This window comes from Polypterus senegalus, chromosome 3 (assembly GCF_016835505.1).
Source record: "Polypterus senegalus isolate Bchr_013 chromosome 3, ASM1683550v1, whole genome shotgun sequence".
Classification (NCBI taxonomy): domain Eukaryota; kingdom Metazoa; phylum Chordata; class Cladistia; order Polypteriformes; family Polypteridae; genus Polypterus; species Polypterus senegalus.
Genome location: NC_053156.1, coordinates 56227732 through 56244675, shown reverse-complemented (window position 1 = coordinate 56244675; position 16944 = coordinate 56227732). Strand labels below are relative to the sequence as shown.

At 33.8% G+C, this 16944-nt stretch overlaps 1 protein-coding gene across 4 annotated transcripts in view; it reads left to right on the top strand.

Annotated features, from left to right (window-relative positions):
• ikzf4 (IKAROS family zinc finger 4) overlaps positions 1–16944 on the top strand; it is a 109061-nt gene that overhangs the window by 31622 nt on the left and 60495 nt on the right. The window contains exons 2-3 of one of the 4 annotated variants that reach the window (XM_039747250.1): positions 9452–9506; positions 11965–12069. In XM_039747250.1, coding sequence (XP_039603184.1) covers positions 9467–9506; positions 11965–12069 — 145 coding nt within the window. In that variant the 5' untranslated portion in view covers positions 9452–9466. Of the gene's footprint in view, positions 1–9451; positions 9507–10153; positions 10660–11964; positions 12070–16944 lie in introns of those variants that run through there. The other 3 variants (XM_039747249.1, XM_039747248.1, XM_039747251.1) reach the window with 3 other exon arrangements.

Here is a 16944-nt window from a genome sequence, read left to right as displayed (position 1 = left end):
TCCTGCTTTTGCTACCTCTACAGAGTCCAGAAGAGAGCTAGTCTAAATGGGTTACTTTGATAAGTCTGTTGGTATCTCCTCTTCAAATGCTAAAATCAAACATTACTTCAAAAATGTTTCCAAAATAAGGAGTCAATATACACCGTAACTATGCTTTTATCAACTACAAATGTTTTATTTATACATGCTGTGTTGAACATTGATGGCATTGATTTAGCATCCTACTGAATTCAGTTAAGGCACCTGAAATCTATCTTGGCAACGTAGGTTTGCACAGCAGAAGTTAGCTGTGGACAGGATACAGGTGGAACTTGCTTGTGAAGAGCCAATATAGGTTTGCCAGAAAACCTAACCTACATGGTAGGTTATGGAAGAAATACCGCAGTGTCTGGAAAAATAATAGGCAACTGTGGGGTGAATGTACAAACTCCACAATGATGACAGCAACCTGAGTAGGATTTAAACCAAATCTCCTGAAACTATGTGTCGGCAGTAGCATTAACCAGTACACCATTGTGCTGCCCATTCGATTCAGACTAATGTTTGTTTTGACCGGGGTCTTTAAAATAAAAAAAAAACAAAAAGCACAGTATGTTGATCTTACAGAAATTTTTTATAATGCTTCTTTTGTGCTATAGCAACTTTATTTATAAATTTAATAGTTCTTTATTTCCTCTTTTATCATGTGAGATCTAGTTAGGTTAGGTAAATCATTGTTGCACATTAAAACATTAATGATTTATCTTTTTTGTGAGTTTTAAGTCATTTTGGATTAAATTGCCTGCTTAATAAATATATAATGTAAAACTAACAAAACAAATTTTATTGGACTGTAATAAAATTTGAAACTTCAATTTTACACTAAGGACACATAAGTGGCAAAAGTTTTCAGAACTTGCATTAACATCTGAATCCTGGAATGCTTACAAACTAAACATATTTTTATTTTGAATAATGTGAACACAGCAAATTGCAAATCAACACTCACTCACTTTATCTGTACATGATACAGGTGCTTTCGATGGCTAATTTAGTGCATGATACACTGTAGTGCTTTTACTGATTACAATGGTAACAGAGTGCAGTGTTACAAAAAGAATGCTGTGTTAATGTTAAATGCCTAATCTAATCTAATATTTTTATACTTTAGTACAAAACAGTGCAATGCGTATATTTTTAAAATAACCCTTGTTACTATATTAGGGAATCATATATAGTTGTGTTCTCACTTAAAAAGAGTTTATTCATCTTTATTCTATATGGGTGTTTTCTCTGTTTGTTTCCTTACACGAACCAGCTTTGAGTGCTAAGTCACTTAACACTTGCTTTAAATTCTGCATTGCTTATGTTGTTTGTTAAAGCGGAAGAGTTTTCCAGAGAAAGTATATCTGTTTCAGAAGTTTGATGCAGTTGCTGAAGAAAAATGGGGGAAAAAGAAAAGGTTTATAATAAAGTTCTGCCTCTGTAAAAGGGTCAGCTATGCTCACTAAGGACACAGTATTACATCCCTCTTCATGAAGAAGTTCCTCTGTAAGTCGTTTTGGAGTAAGCACTCCCTTATGTTCATTACGGGTCTTGTTGTATGACTTCTTTCAATATAACATGTTATGCCATTATTACAACTATTAGCTGTTTTCTGTTGTTATCAGCACATTTTCCCTGATTAAGACTTCATTGTATGTTTTTATGCACAAAAATATTTATGAAAACTACTTAAATGGTATATTTATGTGAAAAGATGTAAGTTTAAGCAATCATAATTTGCAACAGATAAATTGTTTGAAAAAATTAATTCAATGTAAAAACAAGACTAAAAAGGAGCAGCACACCCACAGTGAGAGAATGCTAATCTTCCTTATTGTCTGAAAAAAAGTTGTTTTTTTTTAATTAAAAAAAAAAAAATATTAAAGTCCATATTGTCTATAAATCACAACCTCAGAATTTCTATAGTGAGAATAGCAAATCCTTAGGTAAGGATTTTACTATTCTCACTGTAAAACATTGTTCAGGAAGCAGCATTCAGCTATAATGGTGTTTTTTCTCAGCAGGAACTGGTGCGGTTTTCAGGTTAGATAGGAAACTGGATAGAAAAATATTGGCAAATTCTGGAAGTAAACCTTTTCAAGAAAGCTAAAACTTTCTTTTAAGTGCATCATCTAACATGACAGCAAAACCTTTTGGCATAAAAAGAACTGGGACCCAAATACATTTTTATAACTTGTGTAAAACTAGGTCTATTCATTTAATTTAATCTTGAAGAGTTCCAGTACACTGATTCTTGAGACTGATTTCCCAGGCCTCTGTATTTTTATAGGCTGTTTTGGGTTTTTTTTACTCCCACCCACAGATGATCATTCTTAGGTTGTGACTAAGGCTTTGCATTTCTTCCTGTGATGTTTTTGCTTTGCTCTTCTGTTGGAGCTAAAGCCATTGGTGCTTGACCAGAAGTGCTTTCTCAATTAACCTGTATGTTATATTAAATCAGATACAAAAAGGCGTGCTATAATAAATGTAAAGTCAATTATTAAACAAATCAGAGTTTTAATTGTGATGTGTTTATACATTTTTCAGATTATGCTTCAAAATAAAAGTCTTCTAAAATATTTGTCAATTCTCTTAAGTCATATTACCTTTTTATTATTATTTTAGAATCTTCTTAATGAATGTAAATGGAATAAAAACCATAAGCTTGTTAAAAATATTGTAAAGTAAATAAATAGTATTGTACTGACAAGATTATTATTTTGTACAATTCATGCTGGGTTTACCCCTGTTATTTCCTCTGGGGTGGAACGGCTGACTCAACTTTAACCCTTTAAGTGTCACATAAGATGATGTTCAGGTTCATTACGACTGAAAAGCACTGGGCTGTTGGCAGGATGTGAAAAAACAAAATGAACAAAAGTAATTTCAGCATTTTTATCAGCTCAGTAAGTACATGTTTGATTGTCACAATTACATGATGTTGGTCGCAATTATTTAAAATTATTTACCGAATTACTGGATGCACGTTAAAAAAAGATTGTTTCTATTAGCCTGTTTATATTTGTCATGTTTTAAAAACTCAATTTTATTTAATTACTATTTAAAACACAACCTTACTTGATACTATTGAAGTAATGTAGCATGTATGTCTTCATCTGTAATTCTATCAGTTCATATTAAAATTATTTATATATGTGGAGTATGCTAGATGCCACTGAAAAGCATTGGTTACAAAACCAATCTGGGAAGAGTTAGAAGTGTTAATATTAATAAGCAGTAGTTTTAAATGTTAGACATTTTAAAATTCAGGTGCCACAGTGTAATGCAAGATGTTTTAACATGTTCTGTCTCTAATAATAGTTGAGATGCAGAAGTATATACTGGAGAAACCAAATAAATACAATTTCATTTTTTTTTTCTTACTAGGGGAAAATAACTTCTCATTTATAATGAGACACATCCTATATTCACTCTTGGTATTTTCACAAAAATAATAATACATTTATAATTTCTGAGCACACACAGATTGTAGGAAAAAAATTACATATGTTAATGAGAAAATATGTAGTTATATTCAAGTCATCTTTATACATAGGAAAGAGATTTCTGTATTAGTTAAATATTTAATTTAAAATTTTATTTTGCTGTTTCATTTGGGTTTTGGTTTCCATATATATGGATTTTCAACCTAGTACTGGGTATGTTGCAGTAACTCCAGATTTACATTTCTTTCTTTTATTTCTCTTGAAAATGACCAGCAGACATTAATCTGTCATAGGCTGGTAGTTGATTTATAGAATATGATAAAACAAGTACCAATGACTGAAAAAAGCTGTATAATGCTGGACTTGTGGAGCTGTGCTTAGCTCATAATTTGTAAGTACTTTTGTACCACTGGTATTCTTTAAATGTTTCCTAAACCAATGCCCGTGAATCCCACACTTTTTTTCCCCCTGAAAAGAGCGTTGTTCCTTATGATTGGCATACAATAGCAGGTCTGTAAATGTAATTTGAGAAAACAGACCAATACAATGTGAATACACAATGTGCAAAAATAAAAGCATAAAATTTACATTTGTGACCATGGGCGCTTTTACGTTTTTTATTTTGTACGTTACTCAATGAAAAATTGATTTGACAAATGTTACAGTAAATTAATAATAAATGATGAACAAGGAAATTTTGAACAAGTAGAAATACTCCACTTTTAGGAGCTTAATTGCAGTTAATGTCTCATTATTAGGCTATAAACAACTGATCTGTAAGGCACCTGTGTCAGATACTGTATTTACAATAACATTTCATTACATAAATTACTAATTGCTTGTTAATCTCAAATACATTTGTTCCTAAATTTCTAGTGAAGAATTATCCAAGTAAGTTGTTACATTTTAGTTGCTACATAATAGAACTAATAATATATCTATAAAATTTGCATGAATTATGGTTTCTTAGCAATGTTAATTATCAATTAGTTTATTTAAAGTATTAAATCATTATCAAGTTTTATGAACTTTAACAGAATATTTGGTCCTCATAAAAATGATTTATCCAGTAAAACGACAGGTATAATTTTGATTGTTCTTCTAAAGTCTGAATATGTGTCATACCTGCCTATAGGAGACAAATATCTAGTCCCTCACCTCTTTAGAGATGGTGCTTATCGACAGCTGATAAGTGCAATTGATCAATGTTAGAGACAGGTTACGTCACTGTTTCCCCAATAGTGAGATAAAGGGATCATTGTAACCAAAAGTGAAAAAATTGATAAGAGAGTATATTTTTCTTTTACTTGAGTATTTCAAAATCAATATATGCAGCTCATTTACGCAGTTGGTGGCAGACAATGTGTGCCTATTTTCATGGTGTACTTAAGGTATTGAACAACAGCATAGTCTTTGCTCAACATTATTAACTGTTAGAAAGAATAATGTCAAGTAGACTGCTTCTGTACCTCCTGGGATATATCTAAACTCAAAAGATGTCTCATTTATCTGTGGTAGTGTTTGTAATATTTTCGGTTTTTATGCAATGTTTACAGGATTTTAAAGGTTTGTATATAGTCAAACTTTTTCGGAGGGAGTATAATCTTTTACTGCAGTCTTTTTCCCACATTGGTATTTGCATAATGTAAAACCTCATTACAGACCACAACAGAAGTTTTCCAATTACTGTTTGTGGTTTAATTTTTCTGTTGCATGTTTTTTGAGGCCTTTCCAGTATGTCAAGTCTTGGGGCCACTGTGGCCTCTTTTCCGTGACCCAGTTTTTAACCAATAATCCCTTGAAAATTTTAAGAGTATAATTTATATTTTTTATTGCAGTTTCAGTCTTAGTTATACAATACATTGCAAGCTTACCACCTAGTTTTACTCAACTGATAAAACTAATTATCTAAATGTGTTACAGTATGTGCTAAACCTGAAAAAAGTAAAGCTTATTCTGTTGAGATCAGGCTAGCTATTCTATGAAATTTGGAATGTTGTCTTTGAAACAACTTTTTTTTTAACTATCAAAGAGCAACCTTAGACATTTTTTCTTTTGCTCTTTACATAACAAGGTCTCACTTATTGTGTATAATGGAAATGGATAATTAGCATTAAGAAAAGATGAATGCTTATATTATAGTAATTTTTAAACTTGTAAGGATAGTACAAATGAAAAAATGAATCCAATATTACCATTGCAAAAAGTGTCAGTTGAATAGCATCTGGTAAGTGAAGAGGGTTAAATAATGATTGGTGACAAGTAGCAAAGTTTTAGAAATTGCTGAAAATTTATTATGTATTTAGAAAGTTACAAAATTAAGAAATGGTTAGTACAGAAATATTAATATTTGAAATCCATTTCTGAATTTAGCAGTGAATCACTTTGCCTTTTGAACTACTGTCTGAAGACCTTGTCGCATTACATAAAAGTCCATGTGAATTTCAGTTGCGGAATTCATTTACATAATCTTTGGAAGTCTAAAGCAATTGTGACATGCTCCCATGATTACTAGTCTTGTAGCCTGACATACCCAGCAACTCAATTCAACCAGTCTGTGACTCACCTGAACAAAATCAAACAGATTTGATTTTGTCTTGTGTTTCTAGAATGGGCTCAGTGATGCAATAATTAAGAACCAATTAGTGGTCATCCAGACATATTATGCGTATAAGGCAGCTGTGAGGAATATGGAACATGCTGTTTTGGACCTCATAAACAGAAGAGAGGCCTGTATGCCTAATGTCTTATGTTTTACATACCACAGCAAAATGGAAAAAGAATAAAATGAACCAAGATTGTGGCTGATCTCTCTATATCTAGAAAACATTCATACTGCACCGGCTTTGTCAAGCATCATGTTGTTGGCTTTCAGAAAAGGGGTGGAGCTTGCAATACTTTGGAAATGTGAAACTGGGCTGGAAAGCTGTCATAGTTGTGTAATTTGTAATGTTTTGCAATTTCTAGTCATATAATCTGACATCGTCAGGCAACAGTATTGGCAGCTGCATTTGACAAGTATGTTATTTCCTACGATTAGAAGTTGTGTAATGTGCCAACAATTTTATAGGGCAAAATGTATCAATTGTATTCTCTTTATGTGTTTTTAACATGTTAAAAGTCATATACTTTTTATTTTGTACTGTGTATCCATAATTTAAAAGATTTATTAATTATTATAAGAAATACATTTTTTATAATATTAACGCAATTTTTTATAGCAACTTTTAAACAAGTTGCCAAAATTCTTTCAGTAATAAAACTGGGTTATGTCAAGCAAAATAAAGAATATGTATTATATAAATGTTATTTGAAATAATATAGTTTGAAATGTAAAATGAGCTAAGATCTTAGACTATAAGACATAAGGCCACCATTTAAGTCTCCATCACTTTTTCAGTATCAGTTAACATGTCAGTAGTCCAAATTTAAAGATACAGTATGTGACATTTGTATTGTATCTATAATATGTAATTATTTTTAGTAAAATCATCTACTCAATAAACAATTTTATTGGCAACATAAATGAAGTATAGGTATTGATTGCTTCTTCACAAAATGCATATATGTATGTGTACAGATTAAGTATGGAAAGCATGCATTCTTGTCCCGTCTGTCTGTCTGTCCTCATGAAACAACTTGGCCCCAAAGGACCATTTTTATTGACATTTGCTACACATATTCTTTTAGGACCTTTTTCAGCACTGTTTAAATGAAAAACTCTGAATTTAAAAATATTGGCCAGTTTTAAAAACTGTTAATCTAGAACAGAGAAGGATTCTGGATTCTGTACAATTTCAATTGCTAAAAATTACTTTTCGAAATTTGCCTTTACAGATGTTTTCAACTGTTTTTACATATTTGATAGCCATGCCTGATGGCAAAACTGTTTCTCAGCATTGAAATGGCAGCACAATAATGTATGAAAGTGTATCTTGCTCTCACTTTAGTGGGCTGTGTAAACTCTTGCAACACCAGCTCACTACTCCTGCTGCTTCAAGTCATACTAGGTCAGTTAAATGACTTTGTAACTGTAAAAGTAAAAAATGCAAGCAAAGAAGACAAAAACTCGCTTAACTTATCTATAAATGAATGAAAGAGAAAAGCAACTGTCTAAGCATGGCTCTGTAAGCCATTATGCATATAGTGAATGAGCAAGTGCTTGGTATTTACATTACACCGAAAGCAATGCCACGGCTGCATTATCTGCAGATTATCACAGATTAGTATCAGAGAAATACTGAATTATTGGCAAAGTGCCATAAAAACCTGCAATTCATTCTAGTCATGTCCATGACGTAGCTACCAATTGTACCTTGGGACTTCCACATAAAAAGGTATGTTGTTTAAAATATATAAATATATTTATATGCGATTTATGATTTCCCATACTCAATCCATCCACAGCTAACAATAATGGTACAAAAATGCTAATTTTGCATTATTTGAGTTGGAATCTGGTGTGTATTAAAGCTATTTCAGCCACCACAAGCCTAACTACATAATACTCTAAAATGCTGTTAAAAACATGTATTTTACAAACACATTTAACTACATTATGTTGTCATTGATGTTGTGGAGTATGATTCATTGTTTTAAAAATCTATAATTAGTAAAAGTGTGATGTCTGAAAAATGTTGCATCTGGATCTTCATTACACTATCAAAAAAGACGTGATGGTCAAAAAGAAAGCATTTACATCTTGTAATTTATTATGTTACTTTCTCTAACAGTTAAGGTAAAGTCTGAGATAATTTATTATATACAGACATCTCCATTTTTGTTGGAACATGATAAAAAAAAAAATCGAAATGCACGTCTGGTTATGGCTGCCTCTCAGTAAGGAGACCTGGCTTCACTTCCCAGGTCCTCCCTGCGTGGAGTTTGCAAGTGTCCAAATGTGCCTGAATGATATGCCATGCAGGCATTTTTTTGTACATGGTTCTCAGTTTTACGTATGACTTGGTATCTGGTATGTGGCTATTGGGCAGTATTCCTGCATCTGAATCCAAATTTTTAAGTCTTACTGTATGTAGTCACAAGGCTTTCTCGGGTATGTGATAATAGGGAAACTAAACCTATTAACATATGTTTAGAAATTCAAATCTTACTCCCTAGCGTAAAAAAGGTCTTATATATTGTATTAGCAATTCTTCTTTTATGTATTGTAGAGTGGCAATTTATGGGTAAAGAAAGAGATATACATGTATATCTTTTTGAATTATAACAGTTGACTATTAAGTTACTTTGCCCTACCACAATTAAAGAGTCTATTTTTTTCTTGTTTACAGAAGTTTAAAAACAAAATATTAGCATCGAAGTGTACTCTTGAATATTTTGCCAGTTAGTCAATCTCAGTATAGAGGGCTCACTTAATAACTGTGAAATGTTCTTGCTGTGCTTGTCTGCTTGCCATAGGAAGAGCAGACAACATCTGAGCTATCATGTATGTTGTTTTTTTTTTTTTTAACGAAACAGCCAAAACTCAGGAAGGCAATGTATATTAAGTACATTAAAGGTAGATACAGGGCCTTTCAGTTGATCTTATCTGCAGTATAAATGTTATCCCCTATCTGTGGCAGAAGATCATAGATTTGTGGGAAAGGCAGCATTGCCTTTCACAGGAGGATTGAGTAGAGTTTATAGTGAAGAGGAGATGACAAATCTTTATTCAATGGCAGTGCAATGGAGCTCTGTTTCAGTAATAGTATTTCACAGAAGTATAACAAACAATGTTAAAAAAGTGTGTTTGGAACATCTAGTTTTATAACAGATACCAAAATATTTAAAATTATACAGAAAAATTAGTAATAGTAAAATGTTCTAGGGGCAGTTTTGAATTCCCTTGCTTAGTTTCCTTGCTTCATGAATGTTTTCATTTACAGAAACATCTCTAAATTCAGAATGCATGCATGTTCGAAAGTGCTTGTATCCTAGTGTTAAAGAAGGGTTTAATGTTTTTTCTTTGTTTTAATTTTCAGACAAGTTCTGTGAAAATGGATTTAGAGGACTGCAATGGACGTTCATATGTTTCAGGTAACAGAATAATTTGTTAAATAAATAGCAATATAAGGCAAGAGAAATTATTCAGATCATTTGTTTCTCACAGTTTAATTGATATGCATTCAAATGACTTAACATCAGAAAAAGAACATTTTTTAGAATCTAAGATTATGTATATACAGTATCTGCTTCAGGTTTTCACCCTTTTGAATATCCCACACTGTTGTTTCCTGTTTTTGGTGTCAGACTGTTACTGCAGTGCTTTTGCTAAGTTATTGTGACTGTAAAGGAAAACTACTATTGATGCGAGTCTTTATATTTTTTTCTTTATATAGTAAGAATTGAGGCGGCACGTTGGCGCAGTGGTAGTGCTGCTGCCTCGCAGTAAGGAGACCTTGGTTCGCTTCCTGGGTCCTCCCTGCATGGAGTTTGCATGTTCTCCCCGTGTCTGCATGGGTTTCCTCCGGGTACTCCGTTTTCCTCCCACAGTCCAAAGACATACAGGTTAGGTGCATTGGCAATTCTAAATTATCCCTAGTGTGTACTTGGTGTGTGTGTGCCCTGCAGTGGTGCCTTGCGCCCTGTGTTGGATGGGATTGGCTCCAGCAGACCCCCGTGACCTTGTATTTAGGATATAGTGGGTTGGATAATGGATGGCTAGTTAGAATTGTTTTTTATTTAAGTTGTGTTTTTAGTTTTTGCTCAATACAGTAACTTCTTTCCACAACCAGTTTAATGGTAATTTTCCGCTTTTACCCAGGTTAGCCGGTTGGCTTCAAATCTTTTTCTGCCTTTGTTCCTGGGTATCCTTTCAGATAACATCCATTCTTTTCATAATATCCAACCACATTCCTAAGTAACAGAAAAGCAATTATTGGCTCCACACCAAGTCTTTTTCTTACCTTTATTTATCTTCTTCTCTCATTCCATGGCACTGCAGACATCCACCCTGGTCAGTCTCATCTGTGTTCTTTTCCAGATATGCTTGATCTTTTGCCTTTAACAACCACATCTTACTACTTAGGAGCTCACTACTTACTCCTCACTTGGCTCATTTCCTTGATCTTTGTAACATTTGAGTGTATTCACTTCCAAACTAGTGTTCATTTCAGCATCTTCTCTTTTAATTCTGTTTCACTTTTTGCTATCAATATGAGATCACCTGCATACAGCAAGAAATTCCAAGGTAATCCTTTGCACACTTGTTTGATCATCACCTCCATCTATGTCATGAAAACAATTCCACTTTAATACCTGCTTAGTAGTGATATCTAAAGGTGAATATTACTACCTTATTCATACTAATATTAACTCTTTAACATGATTCTCTTCAACAAATTAAAATTTATAGTAATCATACTTTTTCATTTCTAGTAAGTCTCATGGTGTGTACTGCCTTTGTGAATGCTTACCTCATGGTTTGTTTAATTGCTTGATTTCAGTTTAATTAGAAGGGAGTTTATTAATTTTGCTGAAATACATTTAATAAGTTAACAAATCTGAACGGCATATAACCGAGTATAAGCTGTTGCTGAGCAGCATACTTAGTTTTATACCATTGCTCTAAGGTCAAAATCTTTGAAAGGAAAACATTAACCATTAATTTAAATTAGACATACAAAAGCACATCTGTTGAAGTGTCATTAGGACATAGCAGTAATAGCATTAATTCAGTGGCATGGGTGAGATTCTTGAATTGGCCTTCACTGTGTTGAGCTTGCAATTAATGAGGGGAAAAAAAAAGTTACATATGCACATGATGGTGCATCTGGTGAACTTGCCCGTAGTGCTCACCATTCCAATATACCAAAGCAAAACAAATTAATTCCTTTTTCAGGTAGTGTGTTTATTCAGACTTTTGACTTAGGAGCTGACTTGTAACACATTTCCAGAAATTAAGGAACAGTTGTAACTGAAAAAGTTCAGATATGAGCATCAGTAGGCTTTATACCCTAGGAGCCAAATTACCCAAACTATTCTATAACATTTCAGTTATTATTTAGTGCTTTTATGCTGATCTTTCTGATCATAAAATAGATCATTACGATAGCAATTGATGAGAATAATTCATAATTATTTGCAGAAGTATGGTATTTGAGGGTTCCTCAAGAGTGCCTCATTCTCTTGAGATCCGTTGACAACCGGATAGACAAGATATTAACTTTTCACACTGAAAGAAAACTGAAGTCCTTTAAATTTGCTGGGCATCTTGTCCATGCTGAATTTGGTAAATTGTTCTGTACTACCTTGCAAGAAGGAACATTGTGATGCCAATCATAAATGTGTGTAGTGCAGTTCTTTCTGTGTTAAATGCTGCCCATTACTATTCATTCACATTCTAATTTGTAGTTTTTAGTAAGTATATGAGAAATATGGGTTGCATCATTTCAAAACTTATTTTTCTGGAAAATATACCTTTTTATTGCTTTTGGCCTTCAGCTTCACTGGATTTTAATTTGCCCAGTTCTCATTTGGTTCATTTGTTTTTCAGGCAGTGGAGACTCGTCATTGGAGAAGGACTTTTCTGGAGCAGTCATGGGGCCCACTGTGAGCACTCCAAATAGCCAGCACTCATCTCCAAGTCGATCTCTAAGTGGTAAGTTATTGTTAAGGAAATAAAATGAAATAATCACATGCAGTACTAATAAATTGTTTCAGCCCTAAATTTACATTAAATTCCATTCATCTGAAAAAGCCTCCTGAAAACCATGAAGGTTAATGAAAGAACACTTAACTGAAACCTTTATTGGTCCAAGGACCCATTTTAGAAATGAAAACCTATTTTTAGAATTGCCTTCTATAGAAAAAAGATAATTCACATTTTCATAGTTAGTTTTATACCAGCTAAGCTAACCTGTTATCTGATATCTGTATTTTATCATGAGCTTATTAAAATGATTTAGATTCAAACAAATTTTGTAAAACATGCATTAGGCAAGGTATTAATTACCTGCAAAGCCAACAAGAATTACAAAGGTTTTTTTTTTTTTTTAATTTTGGTACCAACACAAATTTTCCATATCTGTGTTTATGAGCATATTACTGAGAATATCTTTGCCCATGAGTTAAGGTGAATCTAGGCTACAATAAAAAAAAAAACTTCCCTTGAACTTTATCTGTGCAGCTTGTAAAAGCAAGAAGACCTGGAAAAAAGTGATAGTTGAGTTGAGTATGTCAATAAAATTAAACTTACAGATTACTTCAAAATATCTGATGGTTAAAATAAGTTATCTGAATCAGAATTCACTTTATTAGCCAAGAACACTAATGTACAGTAGGAATTTGTCTTGGCAGTGTTTTTGCAACATACAAGAACAATACAGTAGTACTAGGGTGTTGTACCGTGTTAGCCATTATGAATGTACAGAAAAGCCAAGCAAAATGACACCTTTTATTGGCTAAATAAAAAGATTACAAAATGCAAGCTTTCGAGGCAACTCAGGCCCCTTCTTCAGGCAAGATGTTGTTGCTAAGGACAATACTAAGATGTTGCTAAGGACAATACAGAAAACAAATATAAAATAATAAAATATGATGCAGAATACAAAGGCAATACAAAAAAATAGATAGTAGGATTAAAATGTCCTAGCAGTCTTGTGTTAAGGTATACATAGATACTTCAGCTCAGACCTGATTATTGAGAATAACTGCACACAGAAAAAAATGTTTAGGTGAGGTGTTTTAGCTTTCACTGTACAAAGACATTTTCTGGAAGGGAGTCTTTGGAACAGGTGATGCCCTGGGATAGTCTAATAAGCAATAATCTTTGCGGCCCACTTTCGTACCCTGGACTCGTATAAGACTTGAATGTGTGGTACGTTACAGCCTATGATTTTTTCACAGGCTTTCCATTGATCCGTTGCAGATATTCCTTAGCCTGAACAGAGGCAGCACCAAACCAAACAGTTATAGATGAGGTCAGAATAGACTCGATGATGGCTGTGTAGAATTGGACCAGTATTGCTTGAGGGAGATTGTATTTCCTCAGCTGACACACAAAGAACATTCTCTGATGGGCTTTCTTAATAATGCATGTGATGTTATTGTCCCACTTAAGGTTTTGTGACAGCACAGTGTCCAGAAGTTTAAATGATTCAGCCATACCAACGGCTGAGCCATTAGGCCGACTGAGCAAGTAATAGGTGAGCAGGTGACTATGTCCTGAAATCTATGATCATCTCCTTAGTTTTTTGAATGTTAAGGTCCAAATTATTGTGGCTGCACCACAATGTCAGATTTTCCATCTTTTGTATGTATAAGGACTCAACATTGTTTGAAATGAGGCCTGATAGTGAAATTTAAGAAGTTAAACGAATCACCAGAAGTATAGTCATTTGTATGAAGTGAGAAGAGTAGCAGGGAAAGGACACATCCCAGCAGTGCACCACTCCTGAGGCTTAATGGGTTAGACGTGTGTGCCCAACTACACGTACTGCTTCCTATTTGTAAGAAAGTCTATGATCCAGTGGCAGATTGAACTAGGCAGGATCAACTGGGTGAGTTTCTTATCTAGGAGCTCTGGGATGATTTTATTGAAAACAGAGCTAAAGTCCACAAACAAGGTCCTCACATCAAGTATCAGAGGAGTTCAGAGTAGTAATAGTGAGACCACCAAGCTGATTTGTGTCCCATTGTCTTTCAAGGTGATTGTAAAGCTGATTTAACTGATTAGCCAGACTGGAATCAGCAGAGCAGAATTGTTTGATGTTTGTTTCTTGTAGTTAGTTACCTGTTTAAGATCTTTGCAGACTGACATGCTGTCATTTGCAGACAATTTTTCCTGCAGCTTATCTGAGCACTTTCTTTTTACACCTTTGATATCTTCCTCCAAGATAGACTTTGCTTTTCTGTATTCCTCACAATTGCCAGATCTGAAAGTACAGTCTTTGTCATAGCATAGTCATCTGAGCTCTGGTGTTAACCAATGTTTATCATTGCTAAACATAATGATTGTTTTTGTTGGAATGCTAACATCTTTACAAAAACTAATATGTGAAGTTATAGTATCTGTGTATTTGTGTATGTTGGAAGTGTCTGTTTTGAAAGCACTCCAGTCTGTACAGTCAAAGCATTCTTGAAGTTCCTCTATTGCCTTGTTGGTTCAGTTTCTAACTGTTCTTTTTTACTGACACTTTTCAGCTTTTGTTTGTAAGCTGGAATAAGGTAAATCATAGACTGGTCATAATTACCAAGAGGGGCATGGGAGAGGGCATGATAAGCATCCTTAATAGCTGCATAGCAGTAATCTAGAATATTTCCATCTCTGGTAGGACGTTTTATTTGCTACTGATATTTAGGAAGGATCTGGTTAAAACTGACATGGTTAAAATCACTCAAAATCATGATATGCGAGTTAGGATTGTCTTTTTCAATCTCGGTGATTACATCAACGAGTCACCACCACACTTTGTGAGCATTAGCGCGTGGGCAAATGTAAACACCAGCTTGGATTGCTGAGGAAAACTCTCATGGTAAATTAAATGCCTTATAGTTTATAACAAACAATTCTAAGTTGGGAGAGAATGATTTAAAAAGAGCTGTCACATCGGTACACCAACCTTGATTAATGTAGAAGTCCACTCCTTTGCGCTTTGTTGTGTTACAAAGTTCAGTAACATGGTCCATTTGGTACACCATGAAGTTGGGTAAGTCCAATGCAGAGTTGGGAATAGAGGTATTCAGACACATTTCAGTAAAGCACAGAGCAGGTAAAAAAGAAAAGTCAGTTTGAGTAATTATTAATAGCAGCATGCACATGTTAGATATACATATTCCAGGCAGTAGTTGCTGCAGTCCTTGCTTCAGGAATCAAACTAGAACGCCAGCTCTTCTGTCCCTGGTCCTTCACTGTTAGGCTACCCGTTTAGCTGCATGAGCACCTGAAAACAACAAAGTTATAAGATCCATGGATGTAGTTATAATATCTGTAGTCACTTCAGGTGGTACACTGCAACTGATATTCAGAAGCTGTTTTCATGTATTTGCTATGTGATTTTGCATGGTGACAACAAATTTAACACAAAAAGACAGACGGGCGGAACACCAAACTACAGTGGCTGCCATCCAAGTTGCCATTTATTGTTATACAAAGAGATAAAAAGTATTTTCTACTTGATCTTCTATTGTATTTGAGTTTTATAAGTGGTATTATTATCACTTGGTTATATACCTGTGAAGTACAACATTTAAAAAAGACAAAATCATGCAGTTTATACTATCGATGATGTTGATAGCAAAACAATGTTCACATATATTTTTTTTCTTTCTCACAGTGAATGAGATACAAAAAACTGGATGTCGAAGAGATAGTATAGTGATCTTTAGCATATGAGAGGAAGCTTCTAGATAACATAAATGTGCCTTTGATAAGTCAGTAGCAGTGTCTACAGGAAGTTGCACAGTCAAATATGAATGGTACATTTTTGTTTGCCACCATTCCTGAAAATTAGCGCAGTTTGACAAAATATTGGCAATGTGTACTGTATAAAAAAGACCGTGAATAGATTATTTCCTATTATATTTCAAACAGTTCCAATTATCTCTCAAATTTAGGGAAGCACCCAAGTGAAAAGAGAGAGAGCCTACAGTTAAAGGTACCCATGGTTTAATTGAATCATATTTGGAACCTCTCAGCAAGTAAAAATATTTTGTTGCCAAAAGTGCTGCATGACCATGTTGTTGAAGACGTATCACCTGCTATGTTTAATGCATTGAGTAAAAAGATTTCCTTATTTGAACAATCCATGTGATTTTTAGCTAACAAGATGTAAATCACATTTTGCAACTGTACTGCACATTTAAAAAAGCGCTCTTCACCCACTTCATCCATACAATAATTTGACCAAGTGCTGCTGAATATTGCATTGAAGTACCACTTCATCTGTCTAAATGCAGAACCGTTAATAGTTCATCTTGGTGCATTCATGTTTGTGGTAATACCATGATAAGGGTGAAATACATACGTATTTATTGGAGGAAAGCATTTATTGCTTATTAGAGTAGGATGTTATTAGTATAACATCTCTGAGACTCTACATTTAAAAAATATGTCATTAGAAAAATATGAATTTTCAGAGCACTTGCCTGTCTTTCAAGGAGCAGGTGTCCCAGCAAATTTACCCAATGACAGGGCAGAATGATGTCCCTGAGAAATCGTACAGAATTCATAAGATAAATAAGATGATCTACAAGTCACTTGTTCAAAAGGAACATAGCAACACATCTTAGATTTTCAGTGCTTCCCCTGATGAAACCAGAAGATGTCTGAATCCCTGACATTTAAGACCAAAGTGGAATTGTTTGGTTATTATACAAAACTCCAGGTTTACAGACAGATTGTTTGAATTGGTCATTGTTTTTTAGTAGTAGAATTTGCATGTCTATGAATCACTAAATTCTGCAGGAAAATCTAAGGTCATCTGTCTTGAAGTTAAAGCTAAAGGTTGGATGAAATTGGTTCATATAAAAGACA